The sequence below is a fragment of the Lagopus leucura genome, unplaced genomic scaffold, assembly GCF_019238085.1.
Source record: "Lagopus leucura isolate 7727_CA_CO unplaced genomic scaffold, USGS_WTPT01 Super-Scaffold_100017, whole genome shotgun sequence".
NCBI classification, from domain to species: Eukaryota; Metazoa; Chordata; class Aves; order Galliformes; family Phasianidae; genus Lagopus; species Lagopus leucura.
This window is the reverse complement of record NW_024962271.1, coordinates 10,765,517-10,790,819: the sequence shown is the minus strand read 5'-3', so window position 1 is coordinate 10,790,819 and position 25,303 is coordinate 10,765,517. Positions and strand designations below refer to the sequence as shown.

Genomic DNA, 25,303 nt, shown 5'->3' with positions numbered 1-25,303 from the left:
AGCTATTCTGTAACAACGATACATACAATTAGACCTTTTAACCTTTCCTCATAAATCAGTCCATCCAGTCCATTAATCACTTCTGTTGCCCTCTTCTGAATTCTTTCCAATTTGTCATCATTCTGTGCCTCCGGACAGCTCAGCCACCAAGGCCCTCTGTGGAGCTCATGCAGTTGCTGGCTGCACCCATGGACAGGAGCTGCTTGCTCTGTGCATCTCTCCTGCTTCATTCCCAGTCAGCACAGATCTCCAACCCACTCTGCACAGTCACTCCTTTAAAACATTTGTGGAAGTGATTTGCAGGCTCCCAGACCTTCCACCATTCTCCGGTGTCGCATTAGCAGAGGTTGAAACGGAAAAGGATTGAACATGACACACTTCTCTTCCCTCCCTTCCCCTTCCCAACCCCAAAATAAAGAGCACAGCTCCTCTTGCGGTGCATACAGTCGTATTAAATGCGAGGGAAGAGGTAGCATTAGAGTGGAAAAAAAGAGGCTGAAAATATAATTGCCTAATTGTGAATCCTAAGTAGCACAGGCAGCAGGGGCAGCCCTGACTGGAAGAAATCAGAGGGTCACTAATTCACACTGCCAACATCCTAATTAGCTGTGCAAATGTAATGTTTATATTGTTCGGGATGGATTACAGTCTCCATTGTAGAATGGAAAGAAATAAATGAATTGTGTCAGTGGAGCCCTGTAGAAAACACTCCTGCCGCCCCATTAAGCCATGAGAAGTAGCTTAGCTACTAAAAAAAAGTTTGTTTTCAGGCTGATGCGCAAGTCTAATTGGATTTCCAAAGAAAGGAACATGTTTTAATTATTAATTAGAAATCAGAGGAGTAAAAGAGTGGAAATCAGCTTCAGCTAGAGGTTTTGCTCAATGCTGGATTTCTCCTTAATAAGCTGAAACATTCCAGGCCTGCCTCAGTTAGCGGTTGGGTGCAGTAGCTTTACTCGGGGGGTAGACATCTTAATGCTCATGTAATTATCATGTAATTATTTTGTAATGTGGGATCAAAATTTTGCATAGATGGCATTCTTTCACTGAACTTGAAAAATAAAAAAGTTGTGTTAATTAGTGCAGCGATTCAGTCATTTGGGTTGAAGGAGCAGGGTTCCCTCATCCCCCTCCGTCTTTAACACACAAATATTTTGAATGGTGGATTGAAGATAAATAGAATTATTGAATTTAGGTTTCGTTGAATATTTATCAGATTTCTTGTTGGTAATACTGCTTTTCAAGTGTCAAGTGGGTTGCAATTATCATCAAAGCTGATAGGCACAAATAAGTGATGATCATGTCTGCTAACACAGGGTGTGCAGGTTCGTGAAGGGGGATTTTGTGGAAGTCGCTTTCCCTCCTTTGCCATTGAACTTCTGGAATCAAAGTTGTCAGAAGTGGAGAGGCTTTATCAGAAGATGTTAAGCGGATTACAGCCCATCATAGTAAATACTGCTGATGGAGTGACAGAATATGTTCTAACGTGGAGTGCAGAGAGCTCTGTGGACTTGCTCTTTCTGATGCCTCAATAATGTGCTTCAGCAGAGTCATACTCCTGTTTACAACTGCAGGCAGCTTGTCTGCACTGACAAAAACAGTATCAGGCAAGTGCCTTAGCTCTTATTTCTGGAAATTGCTGACAGTCTGGATCTAAGCTGAATTACGGGTCAGACTTGAGAAATTACATAGCATACCAAGAGTGGCTGGCTCTTGAATTGCCAGATGTTTGTAGATGCGTGTGCATCTTAAGGGGAAGTGCCCGTTAAATGACTCTGCTTTAATAGGAAATGGGGACGGGAGGGAGGAGCTCTATGACTCCATATGGCTCGCTTGGTGCAGCAGTAAATCCTTGTGTTAGTGGGGTGCAACTGTAAGGCAGTACAGAACTGCTTCTTGATGTTGTTGTTTCATAGTAAAAAGAACAAACAACAAAAACCAAATAAAACCAAACGTGGACAAGATGGGAAGGATATAGCTAATGAGAAATAGATGGACTTCCTTCAGGGTTGTGGCTTGCATTAGCTTGTATATGCAGCATTATGATAAAGATGTCAGACTTAACAGCAACAGCTAAGAAAATTTCAATTGGCCTTTTTTATTCATCTGCTGAAATTACAAAGCTTGAAAATGTGAGGTTTGGATTAAAAAAAGAAGTTAAGTATCCTCATTGTGGGCCATTGAGCTCCTGCTTCTGCCCTAAAGACTTGATATGTTTTTTTCCACAACCTTATTTTATGAAGTCCACGGACAAAGGTGCCATTTCTTAGCTCTCTATCAAACAGCCGCACTGTATGGTCCTGCCCTTCTCTCTAGTTTGCATCCCACTCGGTCATGAAGGATTTGACAGTGATAGATATCAATATCAAGAAGGGCACAATGATTTGTGCTGCTCCCAAAGCTAATAATCCTCTTAGTGCAGACTGCAAGGCGGTCCTGGCCCACTCACCATTTGCAGAGTTTTCCCATAAAGGAAATGAGTTTTCCATGGAGGAAAACACCTTCATGACTTGTTCTTCTCCCAGCAGAAGTCATGTTAAGCTTCATACTACAACAAAATTAGCAAATAATTATAAATAACAAGCAATTATGATATTAAAAAAAAAAAAACCTATGCAAAAGAAAACCTACACATTTAAGGGACTGTGTGTTGATAGAAGTGTTGTCTGTATGAATTAACTGTGAACTGTATGAATGTGTGGACTGTGGGATCTCCTGTACATGTCATGTTGGGTGAGAAAAGGCTGTAATAACTTGTGCGCTGACATATTGCAGTGCTTCCTTTTGATCGTGTCAGACAGGTCAAAGGAGGTGATCCTCCCCCTCTACTCTGCCCTGGTAAGACCTCATCTGGAGCACTGCGTCCAGTTCTGGGCTCCCCAGTACAAAAAAGACAGGGATCTCTTGGAAAGAGTCCAGCGGAGGGCCACGAAGATGGTGAAGGGCCTGGAGCATCTCTGCTATGAGGAAAGGCTGAGTGAACTGGGTCTGTTCAGCCTTGAGAAAAGGAGACAGAGAGGGGACCTGATCCAGGTCTATAAATATCTAAGGTGTGGGGGGCAGAATGGCGAGGCCGGACTCTTTTCAGTGGTGAGTGGAGACAGGACAAGGGGAAATGGCCAGAAACTGGAGCATAGGAAGTTCCGCACAAACATGCGCAAGAACTTCTTTAGGTGAGGGTGACGGAGCACTGGAACAGGCTGCCCAGGGAGGTGGTGGAGTCTCCTTCTCTGGAGATGTTCAAGACCTGCCTGGATGCCTACCTGTGCTACCTGGTATAGGGAACCTGCTTTGGCAGGGGGGTTGGACTCGATGATCTCTGGAGGTCCCTTCCAACCCCTACAATTCTGTGATTCTGTGATATGCAAGGCTCTGCCATATCCTTGTTAGTGGAATGAATGAGGATCTCTGCTAAGTGTCTTCTGTTCGGGGTTTAAATCTAATGGGTCATTGATTGAAACAAGTCAACTTCAGACTTAGTTGTTGCCTTGGTCAGATGACAGCCGTGACAACCGTCCCTTGCTGGAAGCTGGAAAATAGTTGTGAATACTGTTTTGAATGTTGTTTTGTTTGCAGAGTGTCTGGCAAATGTTTCATGTTAAAACATTTATCTTTTCCCATTGTGGGCAAAGAAAGAGCTCAACTCACTTAGGTGTTTGTTGGCCACACTAAGAAGTCAGTGCGCACTGTCTGCTCAAAAAGTCTGGACTTCAGCTTAGATTTGAAGAGTTGAACTAGTGCTTTATGTTGTGGAGGCCACTTTTTGTAAAAGAGGAAGCACAGGCGAAGTGCTGCTAAGCAGCAGTGTAACGGAGATGTGTGAGGAATCATGGATAGCCTTTAATTAACTTGAGCTGCTTCATGGACATCTTGGAAGAGGGTTGTAAGCTGAGTTTAGTACAAGAATGCAGACTGATACATTAGCAGGTAACACCACAGGGCCTCCTGTATCAATGTGTGAGCCTGTTTGATAAGACCACTGACACTCAGACTTCTCCAAATGTCTTGAATGTACTTTTTCTTTTTACTGTTTTGCATCCTGGCACAGAGCAGGTTGTCTTTGGTGGACTATCACACATATTTCAGATTACTAGACGCTTTGTAGCATCACAGATACTAGTTAACTCGTGTCGATCTACTGCTGAAGTAATCCCTGTGGGCAGGTTTTGAAAGCACCACGAGCCTGGTGTGACCAGCACTGCTCAGTCAAGGCACTGTTTTCAGCTGGATGGTTTCTTCCACTCTGTCTTCGGAAAGCCCATGTTGTGAGAGAGGAAGAGATCAGCAGCAGTGGCATGTCTTGGCATTGCTGTGTGATTTGCAGAGGTACCTGAGAGATGCCTGAAGGGTGTTCGTGTTCATATTGCCATTTTCAGTAATCAAGCCTTATTGATTTTTCCAAGAAATCAAAGTTCTTCTATAGGAAAAAAAAATATGGAGGTTTATCTTTCATTGTTAGGTTTTTGATTTCTGAAAGATGCAGCAACTCAGAAGCCTTTTTGCTTTTTGGCCCCCAGTGTTTCAGCACACGTTGAAAATTTGTCTTTCATGTTTTACATTTGCTGATGTTTTGTTCTTCTTTCTAAGCTCTCTTTGGAACAACTTCCTTGAAAAAGCCTACCCAATTCAGGCCCTCCTGAGCAGAGGAGAGCTGCAGCACACCGGGATGATGTGCACGTCTAGCTGGCATGCAGGTAGCAATGACCTTGAGAGCTTCATGATGGCAGCCAGAGCATCCAGCATGGCAGTTCAGCAGTATTTATTCATATTGTTTGCAAGTCCTTGCACTTTAGGTAACCAGTAGAAATGTTTCTAGTGGAATATGTATACCTCAAAGGCGTAGGTACAGACTTAGGTATTGTTTTTTCTTCTTCTGGGGAGGTGTTTGCAGCCTGCTGCTCTGCAGTGGGTTCACCTTGCCCACCCTGCTGCTCTTTCACTCTCCCTCCTCAACAGGAAGAGGAGAGAAAACAAGATGGAAAAACTTGTAGGTTGAGATAAAGACAGGGAGATTGCTTACCAATTACTGTTGTGGGCAAAGCAGACTCGACTTGGCAAAAATTAAATTAATTTTCCCCAAGTGCTGCAGGGAGATGAGAATCAGGGCATTATGGTCAGTTTGTAGAAGCTCCTCTCCTCCCTTCGCGCACTTCCCCAGCTCCACTGGCTTCTCCCTGGCTGCATGGCAATTGCTGCCCTGCCCCCAGAGCACATTCTCTCTCTCCCCCCTCTGACCTGGGTGCTCACAGGGCTGTTTCCCACACTCTTTCCCCCTCTCTCCTCACTGCCCAGCAGCATTTCACCTTTTTACAATAGATTACCACGGAGGCACCGGCAGCTTGGCAGCGGGGTTCCGAGGTGGGTCTGTTATGGGGCCGGCTGTGTGCAGCACAGGGCAGCCCCTGACCTCTTCTCAGAGCCCCCCGCAGCCCCACTAGCTGAGGCAGGGTGCGTCGGCTCAGTGTGAGAGCACATTTCCATCCCGCGCTGCGCTCTGCGGCCCCGGCCAGCCTGACCCCTGGCCCCCAAGCAGATGTCTCCAACTTTTCTTGCCTGCTGTCAGGGTGAGGAAGCAGTCGGCTCTCACCCGAATGTTGACTCTGACCGGGCTGCTGGAGGCTGCCTTTCATGTTTTATTTTGGCTTCTCGCCAGGGGGTTCAATTTTTAAAGCGCTGGGGTAATGATCAGATTATTATTATTATTCTTGCTTCAGAACTCACTGTTCTTTGCACGTTGTGCTTCCTGTGCTCTTGCTAGGTAGCTTGCAAAATGGCCCCAAGAAGGTCTGCCACCATGTTCAAGGTGTGTTCCAGGAGGAATGACAAGTGAATTACAGAAAGCTGCCTGGCCGTTTGTATGTGAGTGCCACAAACTGTGCCTTGCTCTTCCCTGCTTTCCTGATTTAGCCACTCCGGAGCACAGTTTGGACACAAGCACAATGCACGTGGTGGATCAAAGAAAGCCTTGCTTGTGTTTGGTCTGGATACCTTGCTTTTTGTTTTAGTGTGGCAGATTGCAGGACCATGTGTGTAAGTAGAACACAGTCTAGAAACGGAAAACCTGCCTGGAGTTTTCTGTGTACTTGGTTAGGGAATTCAGCATTATCAGTCATTTTAAGTATTTGTGCTCAGCTCTTCAGAATAAGTACCATTCAGATTTATAGACTGTTCAATTTATTAATCTGAGTATAAAGAAGGAAAGTAAATGTGAACCATTGAATTTCCTATCTGATGGCAGATCAGGAAGATGAAAAATGCACTGAACACTTGCCTGGAATAGAACCCTTCGAATATTATCATTTGATGTAGAAATAAACTGGCAGAGCAACAAAGGTTGCCTATATTTAACATTCATGGCATTTTACTGCTGGGTACACTGGCTAACTCAGTTTTCAAAAAAAGAAAAAAACAACAAACAAGAGACTTTGCACAAAAGCTGGTTTTTATTCATTTAGTGACACTCTGCCTAATGCTGCCCAAAACAGCATGTGTTGGTCTAATGGCCCTTCTGTATTTCCATTTTTATATCTCTGTAGCTGTGTGGAATTTGGAAATTCTCGATTACCCTGTATACTGTAACATTCTGAAACTGTGCTTGAGTGTAAATGTATTTTGATGCCCCTGTTTGCTTTAAATGGCAGAGGCACTGAATATAAAATAGAATATATTAGCAGTTTGCTGACTTAAAAGATGGCATTTATTATGGTGCAGAAAGAGTTAATCCTACACTTTTAGCTCTGAGCTTAGTTTATTGAGCTTCTGAATACACGTGTTAATTTTCTCAGATGAGGGATAATGGATGTCACTTGAGAAAACAAGACTGATTTGGGTTCTTTCATAGTTTGTGGGTTTATGTCCCACATGGTATAGAAGCAGGCTCTGGGAGATTGCCTGAAATATGCCTGGCCTCTCAGCTGCACTAAAAATAATTCCTGCTTCCCATATTTCTGGAAGTAATTCTGCGATGCTGCAAACCTTATCAGCGCCTTGTTTAGGAAACAGACTTCACTTTAGCTTTCAAATAGCAATGAAAAAGTGGTCTTTAGGGGTAACTGTTGTATTTATAAAACGCATCTTTGAAAGAATGCATGTGTGTTCTAGAATTTCTTGTTTTGTTTCACTGCTCTTGTTATGAAGTATTCTTGGTTGGGTGACCTTCTTTCTTTGAGAGCAGCAATTCACATTGGATTTTGGCAAAATGAGTTTGATGGTCCTTGCTTTGCTAAGCACTAGCACCTAGATGACAGTAATTCATCCTCTAATACCCCCACAAAACCTATTTATGCAGAACTTGACATGATTTGCAGGCTCCGTAAAGGAGGAACACAGGATTTAAGCAGTGCCTAGAATTAATTTTTTGACCTCCATTTCAGTTATTGGTTGAAGTATTAGGCTCTTCAGGCAACTAAGCTGTTCGTGCTATAACCTGGCACTCAGCACCCTGGAATAGAGCTGCATTATCAATTCGATGGCATTCATGCGTCTCCCTCATAACGTGAGGGGGGAAAAATTGCAAGGGAAATTGCTGCCCAGCATTGCAGAGTTTAAGGCTGCCAGTAAAATTGATCTTAGTGGCAATAATAGTCCAATTTAAGCCGACACAATCACAATCCTTTTATTAATATTGGCTTACCATCATCCATTTTAACTGTAGCGTGTTGCCAGTGAATGCCAGCAAGCATTCTGAGGGTAGAGAACTTGTTTGAGACTTGTGATCAGCAACACATAAAGGATCAAAAGGCTTTATTTTATTTATCGGTTTCTGGAGAAAGGAGACTAATAGTTCTGAGAGAGTTTTGGTGTTTTTTTTTTAAACACTGATTTTAGGGAAATGAGTGGATGTAAAATTTTGTTTCCATAAATTCAGATAACATCTGCATTAATATGGTATATTGTAAGGATCATTAATGTTCAGAGTATATTATCAGGTGTTCTCTAATGCACTTTTGATGAGCTTTAATGATGCTTGCTGTAGTGTTTTTTCATCTTTTCTCTCCCTCCCCCTTTTCTTTCTGCTTGATTGTAATAATGACTTAACCCAGGTGGTAGACTCTATCCAGAAAGTGCCCAAGGGAAATATTATTCCCTAGTACCAGCAAACATCACAGATACTCATTGAGTTTACTATGGCAGTTTCCCCAGGAGAGAAGATCCTGGCTCAACCCTTGGGTGTCTGGACCTGCCCATGTTTGCAGTCTAATAATTTGAGTTTGGGAGAGGATGGGGAAATGACAAAAAGAAGCACGATGGAAAACCTAAGTGGAGGGGAAGGAGAAAAGCCAGTATTGCATGGGAACTTTTCAAATTACTTAAAATTGTTAGAAAATAGCTTTCCGTAGAATAGGGTCCTGGAAAATGTTTGAGTTATTGAGAGATAATTAGTTAGTAAGGAGCATGATGCAGTTCAAAATGGCAAGGCAGAGTAAATGCAAGGATAGAGAATTTGTCTGTGGATGTCTTGGGTTGGAGGTTGACAATGAATCGTGCTAGAAATGCCTTTAGTTTTAGGAAATAACTGGTATCTGTCCCCACTATTTGTCATTTATAGCTCTCTAAACCCTCACTATCAGTCAGGAAACTGAGTTTAAAAAACACAGTTTCAAGGTCCTTTTCTTGCCATTTAAAGAACCAAATGCCAAAGGAAAAAAAAACCGCTTTAAATAACTGTCACAGAGATACTTTAGTTTCATTGAGTAGAGACACACGCAATGTAAAAATGCAAAAGTGAAAATACAGGCAGTGGTGAAAGAAAAATATTATAAATACCTTCAACTGAGCAAGTTCTCTGTAGTACTGAGTTTGCAGAGTGTCAGATATCGCTCGCTGCGTGCATTAAGATTTACTGGCAGAAGGCAGTGCCTGTACCACCAGCAGAGTAATCACGCCAGTTATTTAAAAGATGGGCTCCTGTAAGTTTACCCAGGTTTGCAAGAACATGAGTAGAAGGGGGTTCTTTGTTTTCTTATTTTTTCCAAATCTCCACTTCATTGTGCATAGATGAATTTAAAAGTAAAGTACCCAGGAAGCAAATTATGCTGTTAGCTTGCTTTTGGCTACACTACATTGAAATCTATAGTTTGCAAATGTAATCTGCAGCAGCAAATAGTGTTCAAAGGAAAAGAATTCCTGTTGTTGCACAGAATGTTTTCCACTTTCCACGCAAAAGCATTCTGTGCCCCCTCTCCATGCCTTTTAAAAGGCAGCAGTGGAAGCAGTGCCTCCGCTGCCCCGGGGCAGGGCTCGGGGCGATGCACGGTGCGCTGCAGCAGCCCCTGGTTGCCCATCTCTGCCCCTCTGCAGCTGGAGCTGCCTCTGTATATTCTCTGCAGATAGGGCAGGGCTGTGAGGACACGGTTACAAGTCTCTTAAGATAGAAATGAGACAACTAAATTATATCTTGTCCGAAGGTGCTTTAGACTTTTCTTGGAAAAATGGAGGCCTTTTTTAGTGGTCTTTCACTTCTGGGAGCATGGCTTCTGAGTGAACTGCATTTTGTGTCAGCTGTATTAAAAATCTCTCCTGAAATGATCTCTTTCGGCCCATCAGCATTTGGCAGCCTCTCCTCCAAAGCAGGCACTCTGAAGTCGTGGTGTGCAGAAGGTGGTCCTGTGGAGCGAGGTGCCCGCCCGGCCAGGTCACCAGTGGGGCAGCCCTGCTGTGCCTGGCCCTGCACGCACACCCCATTGAATTTCTGCTCTTGTCAGCCTGCTAAACCTCCCAGAGTGATTTGTTCTCCCCAGAGAGCCATGTGAGAGCGGGTGGAAAGGTAATGGCAGAAAAAGGGAAAAAAAAAAGAAGGGCTGCAGAGGAGAGAGAGTGAACCAGCAATGAGGAAAACAGAGCTGCTGAGTCCAATCGCCAAGTATTACAGTATAGAATCCCAGTTTGGATATAAACAAAATGTTTCCTTAGAGCAGAATCACATCCAAAAGTTAGAAAAATTGTTTTCCAGAGCTGAAACAGCCGTGCTCTGGCCTGACATGGATGTGGGAGAAGGATCCTCAGCCCGTACTATCTGCACACGGCAGCACGGTTTGCCAGGACAGGTACAAGGGCCCATTGGTTTGCTGGAAGTGCCTATCCCCTCACGTAGGAAAAGGCACCATTTTGTGCCATCCGTGTGTCTGCTCAGCAGCCCTGGGCTCAACTTCTGCCTCCATCTGCCCAAATCTCTCAGGTTACTTTCCATCTTCCTTCTGTAGCACTGGGTTGACTGCACACACATCGTGATGGCCCTGATTTGGTGTGACCCAGAGATGTCGGCCAGCTTCATCAAGATGTTGTTTGACATGCTGAACGGATTGGGCCTTGCAGGCTGGCAGCACCGCTCGTGCGGCACCGTGTGGCAGTGACTGCTCCACAGCTGCCCCACGGAGCAGCCGCTGGGGGGTCTGGGGGCACAGGAGGGTGAGGATCTCTAGAGGGCTCCACATCGAGGCTTTTGGTTTTTGAGAGTCTGTCATCCCTTAAGGTACCACTGAGCTAAATGAGAAACTAATGAAGTAAACAACAAAAAAAAGCAAGAAAAAAACCCATGCCAAAAGAGCCTGAATGTTGTCACCAAAGTTAATAAAAGTAAGGAAATTAATACTTATGGTTGACCTCCAATACCTAGGCACAGTGGGGTGTAGCAAGGAAGTAGTTAGAAAGGCACCATGGTGAGCCTTAGCTGTGAATTACCTTATTTTTATTAACTTTCTGACAACCTCAGTGAATTTCCTTTCTTTTTATGATGTGATTAAAAAAGCTAATCAGATCATGTAATTAAAATACATAATTACACAATCTCACAGTTTTTCATAATTACTGTACATGGTAAATATTGTTACCTGATCACACTTTGCACAAAAATTCAGGCAGGAATTAGTGTAGGATTGTTAAGGGATGTCAGCTTTCCTGTGGCTGCAGTGGAAGCTTCTCTAACGCCATTAGAAAGATAATAAAATGGTTCAAGGTGAAAAATAAATTGAAACTTTTTAATGCTTTTGTACAGGCTGGGCAGTTGGCTGACACGGTGTATTTCTGTGCGTTTATAATGGCTCTTCCTTCTCTGCCCACCCCTCTGCTTAGTATTTTGTTAGGCCCAACCCACTGGAAAGTGGGTGTTTTGATACAAAGCAACACGGAGATAAAAATCAGATCAGACTCACTCTCTTCAGCCCAGCCGAAGAACTGGATGAAGGTGGAGTCACAGTTGTGTCTGAGTACAGTGACTTTGGGCTTTATGTAATGGTGAGAGCTTCCTGTGTCCTGGTTATGGTCATACAAAATCCAAAGGTAGAAGGTATGGGAATCCAAGATGATGGAAAAGATAACTGCGAATGAAAAAAAGCTTTATTGGTAGGTGATAAAATAAATACTAGAAAAAGCCTCGAAAAAAAACAAAAAAGTAATATGTGAATTGTACCTTGTTCTGTCACTTTCCTGTATGAGAAGGTTGTGCCAGGGAATGAGCCATTCTGTGCTGCTCTCGGGGCAGAGTTTGGGGTGCACCTCCAAATTTCCCTGAAAGCTTTTTTGTTGTCGTTGTTGTGGCTGTTCTTTTGTGCTTTAGTGCTCTTGCTTTTGTTCTTAACTCAGCTGTGTCCCCACCCCACCTCCAGCTTCCAACCACTTTAATTTAGTGGACACCTCTATAGAAAGGCAAATGTTTGCAGTACCTGTAGTATCACAGTGCAGCTTTTTAGGGTAACTGATAGCACTCACCCCACTACCTCCTCATTCCTCTTATTAACATCCTCAGATATTTTTTGTAAATACAGCAATTCTCCTTTATATGGGTAGAGTTAGGGAGGAAGATATTGAACAAGACTCAGAATCATAGCATCCTTAGAGTAAGAAGGACCTTTAAAGGTCATCTAGTCCAACTCCCCTACAATGAGCAGGGACATCCACAGCTAGATCCGGTTGCCCAGAGCCTGATCCAGCCTGGCCTTGGAAAAAACTTCTCCCTTTATTCTCTTTAATTTTCTGTTATCTGTGCCACTGTCTGTGAGGCTGCCCTCAATGCAAGGAGCATTGTTTGGGAGGGAAGGTGGGGAAAGAGGCATTTATTTGCAAGTGCCAAGATGTTTGCTTCTCTTCAGGGATAAGCTGAGCTGATTCAACGTACTCTCCAGCCCTAATTTTAATCCCATTTAAACAAATAATTGTGCCCTACGCCTTTCTTAATTATCAATTTACTCTATTATGCATCCATGATCGAGGCACAGGGACAGCAACTAACTAGAATAAATTGAGCAATTCATATTTGCAGGGGTGCAGGGCTCAGACGCGGGTGTGAGCCGTGGGAGGAGAGCCCTGAGCTGACGCTGCAGCTCTTCTGCTGGAAGCCTGAGAGAGACAGCTGATGGTTTGCCATCGGGCTCTCCAGTCAAAGGGCAAAGATCTGTTGGAAGAAGAGTGCAGCTTTTGGCAGACAGTTCTGCTGTGTGGTGCAGCACGAGTCATCAGATCACAGATAGAGGGTTACCACCGCCTAAACCTGAAAGGTCTCTCATGCAGTACGTTTGCTGTAGGGAGGCACTGATGTACCGAGAAAGATTCTTACTGGGTGGCAAACACTTTTGTTTGCTCGCTTGTTCTGAAAGCTGTTTCTTATTTAAAATGCTGGATACTGTTACTGAAAAAGAAGTAGCGTTACCATGCAGCGTGGAATATGCATCTCTCTTTGGCAAGCCACACTGCTTGGCTTTCATCTTGCGTAGCACAAAATCTATAGCTGTTTTCTTTTAAAACCTTTCAGTTATTTTTATCGGCTATTGATAAGTGGAGAACTTCCTTTCTGACCTCTGTTTTAATGGCTGTCCCCTCAGGCCAGTCACGAACACAGTACGGATTGAGGACTGATATTTAATTGATACTCAGAAATGTTCTTAATATTCAGCGGTGTTTTTTTACATTTGTGTGCCTTTGTTTGTAATTTCAAATGAAATATTTTTTAAAAATTGTTTACTATAGCAAACCCAGAATCTTAGCTAATTGTATTCTGCCATAGGACGTGCTGTCCCTGAGGAATGGGAGATTTACTGAGCTGGAGCAAACCCCAGGCTGGGCCTGGATGGCACTCCGTCAGCTGCAGGGTACTGCTGGGGGCACTGAGGGACAGCAGCGCCTCTGCATCTGGCCAGGGGACGGTCTCATGGTCTCCAGAAGCTGCACTGCCCAGATCTGGGGAAATGCCTGTGTGTGCTCGTGGGATGCTCACAAGGGCATCTTCATCTCCACTGATGGTGTTCACGTGAAATCTTTACTGTGAATTCATGAAAGCAGGAGGGAATGTGTGTGCACCTTTCAAAAAACGCCTTGGTGTAGATTTGACTGTGTTTAATGTTTGTCACTTGTGTTTTCAGAGGGGTTAGGCAGCTGCCATTCCTATTAATTTCAATAGGATTGATATGAATATATAACATATTTGGAAATCAGACTAATAATGCATATGCATAACTATAAAACAGGTTATTTGATACTGTATGTCACATGTAATTTATTGATTTTCCTTCCCCAGTTCTTTGAAGGCAGTACAAAATCTGGATGTTGTTGTTTTTTACTGTTTGTTTATTGTTCAGCAATTTCAGCCAACATGTGTTTTTCAGCATTAGGTCTATTCATCACGAATGTCAACCCATTAAGATTTTAACTGCGTCACAGTTTTCCCACCTAGATCAAAACGAGAGCCTAGAACAGCCTACTCTTTCTAACTTAACAAGCTGCTTTTATTTTCCCCGGCAACTTGCTCTAATAATATGACCAGCTTTAAATTCCTCAGGCCGGAAAGCTGGGCAGTAAAGTCCTGCGCAGGGTAGAGATTTAAAACATGAGGTTTTTCTCAGGTTTGGAACATGGCAGATGACGTATCTTCTACTGAGCACTGGTAGAAAACAGTCACTTAGGAGCGAAAGCCTGCTCTTGGGAAAATATTTTCTTACATCGAAGACAGGGACAGCAAACTCACTTGCCTGGGGATCGGGACACTGTAGTGTCAAATCTCCTTACAGAAAGCCGTCCTAGCAAGCCTGTCATTCTGGTGACCCTGAGCAGAAGATGCAGAGCGGATACGATGTCTGGTCTCAGTTTTCTCCCTTCATAGTGGTTCTTTTGGCTCAGAGTTGATCCATGGCCAAAAGATTGGAATGGAGCACTGCAGAAATGGAAGCACCGCTCTCATGCTGCTTACCAGCACGGTAGTAGACATGTGTTTGTCCTAGCAGTAACAGCAGCTTATCTGAGAGGTCTTGGCAAGGCTCTCTCTGTCCTAGTTTGCCACTGCCCCAGTTTTCAAGGCACTTCTCCAAACTGCTGTTCATGCCATCAGAATGAGTTCTGACCTGATTCTGCATGAGCTGAATATCCTGTGGAAAGTGCTGCCTGTCCTTGTCCCTGCTGTCACCAGGTTCCCTGCTCACCGCACACAATCTGACCCCTAAATGAATTTTATGAATGAACCTAATGGATTGTAATTGATGACTTAATCTTCACTTGAACGTACAATTCAGAAACACGAAAATGAGCACAGTAAAGCATTAAGTCAGATCACATCAGTCTGGCCCGTTCATGGAGAAAAGTCTGTCCTTTCTTAATTTGGATTTCTGTGCTCTCTGAGTTTCTCCAAGCACTGGCCCATCTGTATTATGATGCTCAGCCCTGGTGTGAGCTGAGGGAAGGAGCCTGAGCTGTGGCTGAGTGCACAGCCTGAGGGGATCGCAGAGCAGCCTGGGAGCAGGTGCCTGCTGCCATGGGGAGCTGCCCGATCAGACGGCAGGGAGGAAACCAGCCATCTTGGAAATGCCACACACGTACTGCGTCCCACCACAAAGGCTCTTCTGCTGGCCACGTTTCCACAGGGTGCACAGAGTATGGGGAGAGCCCTGTTAGTGCTAGCAGTATCAGAAGAACATCATCATTTATAATCGAGCAAAGGATTTCCCTTGCCTGCATTACAGAGACCATGGAGGGCAGTGCTTTTCACCTCTCCAGGCCAGCTTCCCAAGTGCTGTGAAGGGAGAGGAGCAGGAGGCCAGGGTGGCTCCGGTGCTCAGAGCACTGCCACTGCCTGCCCCGAGCCGTAGGCCCCATGCCAACATGTGCAGGCAGAGCTCTGAACTGCTCTGCACTGCCTGCTCGTTTTGTACAGTTGTGTTGAAATCATGATAAGTGTTGACATCAAGTAGCAAGAAGTGCAGAATATAATGGTGTGACTGTAAGGCCAATGGGTCGTACGAAGTCTGCGCTGTGGCTAAGATAATGTTGAGAAATATTATTGAGAATTACCCTAAGTATTACCATTTATTATAATTAATTTTATAAGTAATTATTATAGGTAATAATTATTCTATTAGGATTGTTTTCCTAAGGGCTTTGTCTTTCCTTGTATTTGAAAACTGTACATGTTGTAGCTGAACCTCTAATTTTACAGCCTTCTCTGTATGACTTTCGCATCCATGATGTGTGCATATAACCTCGTGTACGGTTCTGTTCTTAGAGTAGGCCTCCGTGAAGTGCTCTGTAGGTATCAGTGGAGCAAGGATGGTGCAGGACCCTCTAGGTAGCAGAGTAGGCATGTGCAGCAAGCTGTTAGTGTCATTCTGTTAATTCATTGATAATTTTGCTGCTGCCATCCCCTAATCTTGTTTAAAAAAGACAAAACGTGTATTTGAACATTTCTGAAGAGCAAGTGGCTAAGCAAAATACACATACAATCCTAACATTTCTGTAGAAATAGGGTGAGTTATTATTGATTCACAGAGCACGACAAAACATCACTGCATGAATTAGCAAACAGCTGTTTCTAATTTGAGTTTAGAACTGTACACAGAGGAACTTGTTTTAGTGTTCACTCCTTTCATTTATAATGAATTTTAATCACCGCTACAGGTGAGAAAAATGTAGAAACAAGCTTGTATCTTGTGGAAGAAACAAAGGAGAGACAGATGCTAACAGATTTACAGTCTGTGATAAAAGGAATGTTTTGGTACACTTTACATGTAATTAGAGTGCAGCTGTTTTCAGTCCCAAGTCCATGATGCACAGCAGAATATAGTATCTGCTGCTTTTCCGAAGGGAGTAAAGGAAAACAGTGATTCAACCCTGAAAGCATTTAGTTTATTCCTAGATCTAACATAAAACTTGCTCCTCCGCCCCTTATTATGCCGTTTATTAAAGTGTGAAATAACTTATTTAATGATGTATTAATTTTTGTTACCTCTAAAATACAGCCTCTTCGATGTAAGAAAAATAACATTATAAATAACTTTTTGATTTTTATCATTGTATGGAATGATGTATCACCCTACTGACGGTCGTTATTGAGCCTTAATAGCCTTGCTGTGAGAGATAGGGCTCAGGCACATGTTGTGTTGCCTTAACAAGTTCCTGTGCATCAGCCAGGCTTCAACAGACATTTTTGTGTGTACTTTTAAGTTTCAGCGTAAAAAAGACTAATTAAATGCCTCCTTGATCCCAAAAGAAAGGTTTAAACAAAGGCAGCTAAGTTTAAACTGTCTGCGTAACAGTTTATCTACAGCAGACATCCCAGCAAATGTAATGTGTGCAAGTCTGTGCTACATCTTGTGCTGATTTTATATTCTGTGTTACTTGGTTACTCTGATTGTGAGAAGAAAAATTAGATCATATATATTTTCCACTGAGCCAGGCATCTTTATTTCTTTTTAGAAACTTCACTTAAAAATGAATGGCAGTGCAAAGCAGAGAAGTTGGAAGAAGAGTTGGTAAGTGTTGGTGATGTAGCCCAACACAAACGCTTACCACACCAGCGTGCAATTAGGTGTAAGCACCTTTTCCTTCAGTCATTGATGATCACAAAGGCACTGCTTGTGGAACCGCTGCTGTTAGCACCTTGGAGTTCTTTATCCCCAGTCAGTTTCTCTGTGAATATGAAATGTTTATATAAATCAAACTGGAATTGTGCCTTGAAATAAGAAAGCTTTCAGGAATGTTTGTGAAGATGCTGATGTTTCTGAAGCTTGAAGTTGCACTGTGTTCCTCAGCACAGCGTGAGCTTCCAGGGGCCTCCCTGGTGCCTCAGCCAGGGATGTGCTGAGCAGTGCTGGGCGCAGTAGGGTGGTATTTTTGTAGGATGGTTATAAATGAGTGGTGGAAGCCCTTTTCCATTGTTCAGCAAAGTGCATCGCAGTGCACAGTGGCGCTGGGATTCAGGCACAGCAGAATGGTCCTGGCACTGCTCAGGTGGGGGTGATGTCAGCATCAAATGGCTTTCATTGGCCACAGAGCTGCGGTTCGTAGTGCTCCACTGCTGTCTGTGAGAAAGGACAAAATCAGTCAGTGAAGCCAATGCATCCATAAAAATTGAGTTGGGAATAGTAAAGATATTTGATATTATTTACCATGTTATGTTTGTGCAGGAAAAGGGGAATACGCAGTCCAATAAAGGAAAAAAAAAGTAAATTCTGCGACATTGCACTGAAAGCATTGAAACTTAAAACATTTGGTATGTGAACTTGATTTGCATTATTTCACACCGGCATGGCAGTGTAAATGAACAGTGTATGCTGTGCGAGGTTCTTACCATAATCCATTGTAATGATCCATCCTTGGTGTTAATGCATAGTGCAGCAATTCAAAATTTGCTATAACCACTACTGAAGACTTCGCCATCCTTTCCTCTCAATCTTTGTGTTGTATTCTCATAGATAAGCATCTGTGATCATAATAATTATTGAAAATGATAACATTCCTATCAGGCCCTCTGTCTGAGGATGTCTCGGGGCTTCACAGCTATCCAGAAGTAAGCCCTACAATTTGCCCTTGAGCAGCAGATGGCTTTTCCCTACCATGGATGCGATGAACTGAAACACGAGCGGTTTATACACACGTCTCATGATGCCAAGCTTGTTTGTGAAAGTAGCTTACTTATTTTGGGTGCCAGAATTCCATCAGCTTCTAATAGTCTAATACAATTTGAGTGTTTTGAGCATTTTAACTTAGGTATGATGGAGAGGCTCTGGAAAAATCATGAATCTGAAGTTAAACAACCATCTTAATGATTGATTTTGGGGTTTTCTTTTTGATATTGTGTTCTTTTTGTGTACTGGCTCTGTGCTAGATGGACAAACCCAATGGAGTAAGAGCACCTTCCAATCTCACTTCCATGGGTTGTTGTCCTGGATGGGGAGCACTTGCCAGCTTGGGATGGAGGCTCTGCAGGTCTCTTTGGCAGAGCCTGGACCCGACTGCTGCCTGGGCAGGAGCACTTGGTGCTCCCGAGCCCCAGACTGAAATTCTGACGGGTGGGATGCTTCCAGCCTTGCAGGGAAGGTGGGAGGAAAAGTATTTGCAGGGGCTGGGAAATCATGGCTGCTCTGTTTAATTTCTATGAGGAAAGTAACATTGAAATAATAAATAGATCAGTGTCACTGGAGTGTGCAGAGGAGGCAGTGCAGCTTTCTGCTGGCAGTTTGCAATGTGCTGTGTGTCTCCTTTCTAAAAGCAATCATATTTTTTAAGGCTTAATTTTATTGTTTTAGCTTCATGTGTATATTTCTGAACGTGGCTCGTGCTATCTGGAAGATAAACAGAGAATGAAGTATGATTTATGCTACAGTTTGGCCAAATTGCTCTTATTAGAAGGAAAATACACTCATTGAATGCATTGAGGCTGGAATTAGCTCCACAGTGATGATGATAAATGCCTGCAGTCCCATAAACGTGCTGAACATTACATTGCTAAATTATTGTACCACTGGAGATTGATTATCAACTTTAGCCCCGTAAGCTCTGTGACACACACACATCCTGAACATCACTGACATCCTGAAGCTTCCTTCATGCCTCCTTTTTTTTCCCCCTAATTAAACTTTTTATTGAATTTTCTTCCCCTTTTAATACTTGTTTTGATTCTCTTATGCGCTAATGACAAAAGCCTCACACCAGCCATGTGATTCTTTATTTTAGAACAGTCCCACTTTGCAGGATTAGCCATTTTTAATGACTTTAATCTCCTTTTTGAAAGTGATTTTTCTCATTCTGCTACATTCCTTTGATTGCATTAATGTAAAATTATTATTCTAACCATCATAGCCAGACATGTCACACCACATCTAAAATAAATCTTCCTTGTAAAATACTACTCTGGTAAAATACCTTAGAATTTCCTTCTCAGTTCATTATAGGTCTTTTTTTTTTTTAACTTGAAATGGCAAGTTGAAATTAACAGGGCTACTTTTCATTCCATAAAGAGATTAATGATAATGAGCGTTTCCTAATTTCTTTAGTTCTGGGCATTTAGTCATTCAGCATCTTGTTTGGGAGAAAGTCAAGGTAGGCTGTCCCTGGAACTCAAAGCTTCTGGTTCCTTCTGAATTGTCAAAGAACAAGGAAACACAAGTGAAAGGATCCAGAAGTGAAGCACGGCAATCAGCGGAAGACACGGATGAAGTTGGCAAAAGGACAACGAGAACCCTCGTTTCCAGCTACGTCTACGTGAATGCTTCCCTTTCCAGTTTGAACTCTTTTCAGTCTGAGAAACGGTCGTTATTTTGAGCCCGTTACATAAGCACAGCAGCCTGAACCCCCCGGCTCTGCCAGATTTGTGCTCTCCAGGGCCCCAATGTTTGCGGGGCAGCAGAGCAGGGTGCGGGCGCTGCATGTGGAGGTGGCTCGGCTTGCTTCAGAGGGAAAGGCAGCCGGGCCGGGTGCGGAGCAGCGCCTGGAGCCGTCCGCTCGATGGGCCCCGGCAGTCGCAGCCCGAGCTGAGCCGCGGTGCCGCGCTCCCCACGGCCGCTCTGAGCTCCGAGGTCCGGCAGGAGATGCGAAGGGCAGACGAACGCGGCGCGCCTATGTGCGCGCCCGCTTCTGCCGGCGGCGTTTCCGCAGCATTCACCCCGCAGGCACGGCGCTCCCAAACCCGGCGGCGCGGTGCCCCCGCCGCTTTCCCGCTGCCGGCCTGCACGCAACACGTGCTGCCCTACTTCGGGCCCGGCGTCCCCCCCTCGCGCTCCCTTTTGTCTCGCGGCCCCCGAGGAGCCCGGCTGGCGCGAGCGGGGAATCGCCCGGCCCCGAGCCACCCGCTCCCCCCCGGGGCCCCTCGTCCCGGCGCCGCCGGCCGCCCGCCTCCTTCCCGCCGCCTCTCGCGGCCGCAGGTCCGTAGGGACGGGCCCCGGGAGCGCGGGCGGCCGGGAGGGGGCCCGGGGGCGGCGGGGGCAGAGCGCGGAGCGGCGGAGCGCCGCGGAGGTGGCGGCGGGGCGGGCCGAGGCGCTGCGGCCCCGCGGGGAGAGGCCGGCGGGCGGGATGAGGAGAGCCGCGCAAACTTTGTGCGGAGAGCGCGCTCGCGGCCGGGCCTGCGGGTCCGAGTGAGCGCCGAGCGGAGCGGGCCGGGCCGAGGGCTGCGCGGGAAAGGCTGAGGGCGGCGGGGCGGGCTGCGCGGGGCGGGCGGGCGGCCGGGCACCGAGCGGCGTCCCTGCGGAGCTGGCTCGGATTTTGAGTTCCGGGCTGTGGTGTCAGAGCTTTCCCTCACGTGGATTCTGCTCTCGCTCCGTTCCTGGGTCAGTTTTCTGTCAGACCTGCGGCGTTTCTGCTCCGCTAGACATCTCCACGTTCTGCGGAATTAGAATTTTCAAACTCGCGCTCCTGTTTCTTGCTAGCAGTTCTGTTAAGAAAGCCGCCAAAACGCCATGTATTTTTTAATTATTATTTTAATTGTGTGCTTTGCTGCTGGAGGTGGCGCCTAGGTGTTTCCAATATCAAACGATGAACGATTTTCCAGAGCCTCGCTGTGAGCAGAGGCAGTAGTTGCAGTGCACAGGCTGAGCCTTGTGCTGAGGCTGCCCGTCTCGTGATGCCTGAGATCGCGGTTCAGAGCCGCGCTAACTGACGCGTTCCCTCCGCGCGGCGTTGCTGGGCCGCCCCGCCCTGCGCCTCGCGCCTCACCGCCTGCTGGGCTCCGCGCTGCCTCCCGTTCTGTGCCAGTTGTGAGGCAGAAGTGAAGGATGTTGGTTAATGGAGACATCAGTTAAAGTCACCTTGAGGTAGCGTTGAAAATCGCAGGTGATCGCTTAGCACTGGAGCTTCCCGAGATGCTCGTGTTGCTTCGTTGCACATTGTGTTTTGTTTTCTTTATTCAGTGTTTATTGCTTTACGGTACAGTGAGCGGGTGCTAAACCTGCTAAGGAAAAAATGATTTTTATTAATAATACATGTTGGCGTATTTGTGAATTACATTTACAAATATATTTTTATTTCTCAAACCTTTGAAATTCAAGAGATACTCTTTTTATTTTTTGAGCTGATTTTTTTTTTTAATGCTGTAGTAGCAGAAGCCCGTAGTGTTGTCGAGAGCTTTGTCCTTATTTCACAGATGCACTGGGAATTGTTTTTAATCTCCTTTCTGCTTTCCCATTACAGATGGTGATGACGACCCACAACTCTCCTGGGTGGCTTCATCTCCCTCCAGCAAAGATGTTGCATCACCCACTCAGATGATAGGAGATGGGTGTGATCTCGGCATCGGGGAGGAGGAAGGGGGGACTGGCCTGCCGTATCCCTGTCAGTTTTGTGATAAGTCCTTCATTCGCTTGAGCTACCTTAAGAGACACGAGCAGATCCACAGTGACAAACTACCTTTCAAATGCACCTACTGTAGCCGGCTTTTTAAACACAAGAGGAGTAGGGACCGTCACATAAAGCTTCATACGGGGGACAAAAAGTATCATTGCCACGAGTGCGAGGCCGCGTTCTCTCGCAGCGACCACCTCAAAATTCATCTGAAAACCCACAGCTCCAGCAAACCATTCAAGTGTACTGTGTGTAAACGTGGGTTTTCATCTACCAGCTCATTGCAGAGTCACATGCAAGCTCATAAAAAGAACAAGGAACATATGGCAAAGTCTGAGAAAGAGGTGAAGAAGGATGATTTTATGTGTGATTACTGTGAAGAGACATTCAGTCAGACTGAAGAATTGGAGAAGCACGTAATGACACGCCACCCACAGCTTTCTGAGAAGGCAGATTTGCAGTGTATTCATTGCCCTGAAGTATTTTCAGATGAAAACTTATTGCTCTCACACATTCATCAAGCCCATGCCAACAAAAAACACAAGTGCCCTATGTGCCCAGAGCAGTTTTCTTCAGTGGAGGAAGTCTATTGCCACTTGGACAGCCACAGACAACCTGACTCCAGCAATCACAGCATCAGCCCTGACCCAGTCCTGGGGAGTGTGGCATCCATGAGTAGTGCAACTCCCGACTCCAGCGCATCGGTGGAGAGAGGTTCCACCCCGGATTCGACCTTAAAGCCTTTGAGAGGGCAGAAGAAAATCAGGTCTGTGGACAGAGAGGAAGGCCAGAATTGGTCTAAAGTTACTTACAGCTGCCCGTATTGCTCAAAGCGCGACTTCAACAGTCTTGCTGTGCTTGAGATCCACCTGAAGACCATCCATGCAGACAAACCTCAGCAAAGCCACACGTGCCAGATCTGCCTTGATTCCATGCCTACGCTGTACAACTTGAATGAACACGTGAGAAAGGTGCACAAAAACCATGCTTATCCCATGATGCAGTTTAGCAACATTTCTGCCTTTCACTGTAACTACTGCCCTGAGATGTTTGCAGATATCAACAGCTTACAGGAACACATCCGTATTACTCACTGTGGCCCAAATGCTACCCCTCAAGATGGTAACAATGCTTTCTTCTGTAACCAGTGCTCAATGGGCTTTCTGACCGAAGCAACCTTGACTGAGCATATTCAGCAGACTCACTGCAATGTAGGAAATTCAAAACTGGATTCCCCTGTCATTCAGCCAACACAGTCTTTTATGGAAGTTTATTCATGCCCTTATTGCACAAACTCCCCCATTTTTGGCTCCATCCTGAAGCTTACAAAGCATATTAAAGAAAACCACAAGAACATTCCTCTGGCACACAATAAGAAGTCAAAAGCAGAGCAGAGTCCAGTTTCTTCTGATGTTGAAGTCTCTTCCCCTAAAAGGCAACGGCTTTCTGCTAGTGTGAACTCGGTGTCTAATGGTGAATATCCATGTAATCAGTGTGATCTAAAGTTCTCAAATTTTGAGAGTTTTCAAACTCATTTAAAGTTGCATTTGGAGTTGCTGTTGAGGAAACAGTCTTGCCCTCAGTGTAAAGAAGACTTTGATTCCCAGGAGTCTCTCCTGCAACATCTCACCGTACATTACATGACAACTTCAACTCATTATGTATGTGAGAGCTGCGACAAACAGTTTTCTTCAGTGGATGATTTGCAGAAGCATTTGTTGGACATGCATACTTTTGTGTTGTATCACTGCACCCTTTGCCAAGAAGTTTTTGATTCCAAGGTATCTATCCAAGTGCATCTGGCAGTCAAGCACAGCAATGAAAAGAAGATGTATCGTTGCACAGCCTGTAACTGGGATTTTAGGAAGGAGGTGGATCTCCAAATCCACGTGAAGCATAGTCACTTGGGGAATCCATCAAAGTCTCACAAGTGCATCTTCTGTGGTGAGACTTTTAGCACGGAGGTAGAACTGCAGTGCCACATCACAACCCACAGCAAAAAATACAACTGCAAGTTTTGTAGCAAAGCTTTTCATGCCATCATCTTGCTTGAAAAACACTTGCGGGAAAAACACTGCGTTTTTGATGCCAGCACTGAAAATGGTACAGCTAATGGCATGACCCCAACAAATAAGAAGACAGAAGGGGCAGATATCCAGAACATGTTAATGAAGAATCCAGATACCTCCAACAGTCATGAGGCCAGTGAGGATGATGTAGATGCTTCTGAGCCCATGTATGGCTGTGACATCTGCGGCGCTGCCTATACTATGGAGGTCCTCTTGCAAAACCATCGCTTGAGGGATCATAACATCAGGCCTGGGGAGGACGACTGTTCTAGGAAGAAAGCAGAGTTCATCAAAGGCAGCCACAAGTGTAATATCTGCTCAAGGACCTTTTTCTCAGAAAATGGCCTGAGAGAGCACATGCAGACCCATCGAGGCCCGGCAAAGCACTACATGTGCCCCATCTGTGGGGAACGCTTCCCATCGCTCCTGACCCTCACTGAGCACAAAGTCACTCACAGCAAGAGTTTGGATACAGGAACGTGTCGGATCTGCAAAATGCCGCTGCAGAGCGAGGAGGAATTCATCGAACACTGCCAGATGCATCCAGATCTCAGAAACTCCCTCACTGGGTTTCGCTGCGTTGTCTGCATGCAGACGGTCACCTCTACGCTTGAGCTGAAAATTCATGGGACGTTTCATATGCAGAAACTGGCAGGAAACTCTGCGACCTCATCACCAAATGGCCAGGCCTTGCAAAAACTCTACAAGTGTGCATTGTGCTTGAAAGAGTTCCGGAACAAGCAGGACTTGGTAAAATTGGATGTGAATGGCCTTCCCTATGGCCTTTGTGCTGGATGCATGACCAGGAGCACCAATGGACAGTCTTCAGGCTTGACCCCACAGGAGGTGAACGAGAGGCCGTGTGGCAGTCTGAGGTGCCCTGAGTGTAGTGTCAAATTTGAAAGTGCTGAAGACCTGGAGAGCCACATTCAGGTTGACCACCGAGACCTGACGCCTGAGACTAGTGGCCAAAGGAAAGGTACCCAGACGTCGCCTGTTCCCAGGGTGAGTACAGCTGAACTTTGGAATGTCAGAGGGATTATATGTAGATTTTTAATGTGACTGAGAAGTTTTTTTTAAAATCCCGTTTTATAAAATTAGTTAAACAAAAAAAATCAGGGGAGTAATGTGCACAGAAAAATTGGGTTTTGTGCAGTCTTATAGGCTTGTAGATTCCTAATAGCAGAGCAGTAATTTTTTTTATCATAAAGCTGCTCTAGATTTACCAACAGAGAGCTTAGACACATAAGTTGTGCACGTGAGTGGTGAGGATTGAATTCTGAGTCCATGAATTCTGGTGCTACTGAACTGACAGATCTGGAAGAACCGGGACATTTCCATGAAAAAGGGCATTCTGAGTTCCCCAAGGTAGATCTGATTTGTCATACTCAGGGAATGGCATGGTTTCTTACCTGGGAAATAAACTCAAGCAGGAAGATAGAGGAACTTGTGAGGAAAGCTGTAGCAAATTTCCCCCAAAATTCTCACCTGAAACCAATTTCATGCCAGAGAGCTTGTTGTCACATACGTCTGCAAGGGTGAATGCTGTGAGGCTGCTTGGATGTTTGTGTGCATGCATACGTTGTGAGCGTGCGTGTGTGATTTTAGAAGTGATTTTAAAGGGAACTTCTTCATGGCCCTCCTTCAGGAGAAGTAGTTTTTTAGCAAATCTGGAAATTGCTGTCTACTAATAGGCAGGTTACGTG

At 45.0% G+C, this 25,303-nt stretch overlaps 1 protein-coding gene across 6 annotated transcripts in view; it reads left to right on the top strand.

Moving 5' to 3' along the window:
• ZNF423 (zinc finger protein 423) overlaps positions 1–25,303 on the top strand; it is a 194,385-nt gene that overhangs the window by 84,719 nt on the left and 84,363 nt on the right. For 5 of the 6 annotated variants that reach the window (XM_042877064.1, XM_042877062.1, XM_042877063.1 and 2 more), the window contains one exon: positions 21,379–24,602. In XM_042877064.1, the coding sequence (XP_042732998.1) occupies positions 21,379–24,602 (3,224 nt within the window). Of the gene's footprint in view, positions 1–20,905; positions 21,003–21,378; positions 24,603–25,303 lie in introns of those variants that run through there. The other variant, XM_042877065.1, reaches the window with a different exon arrangement.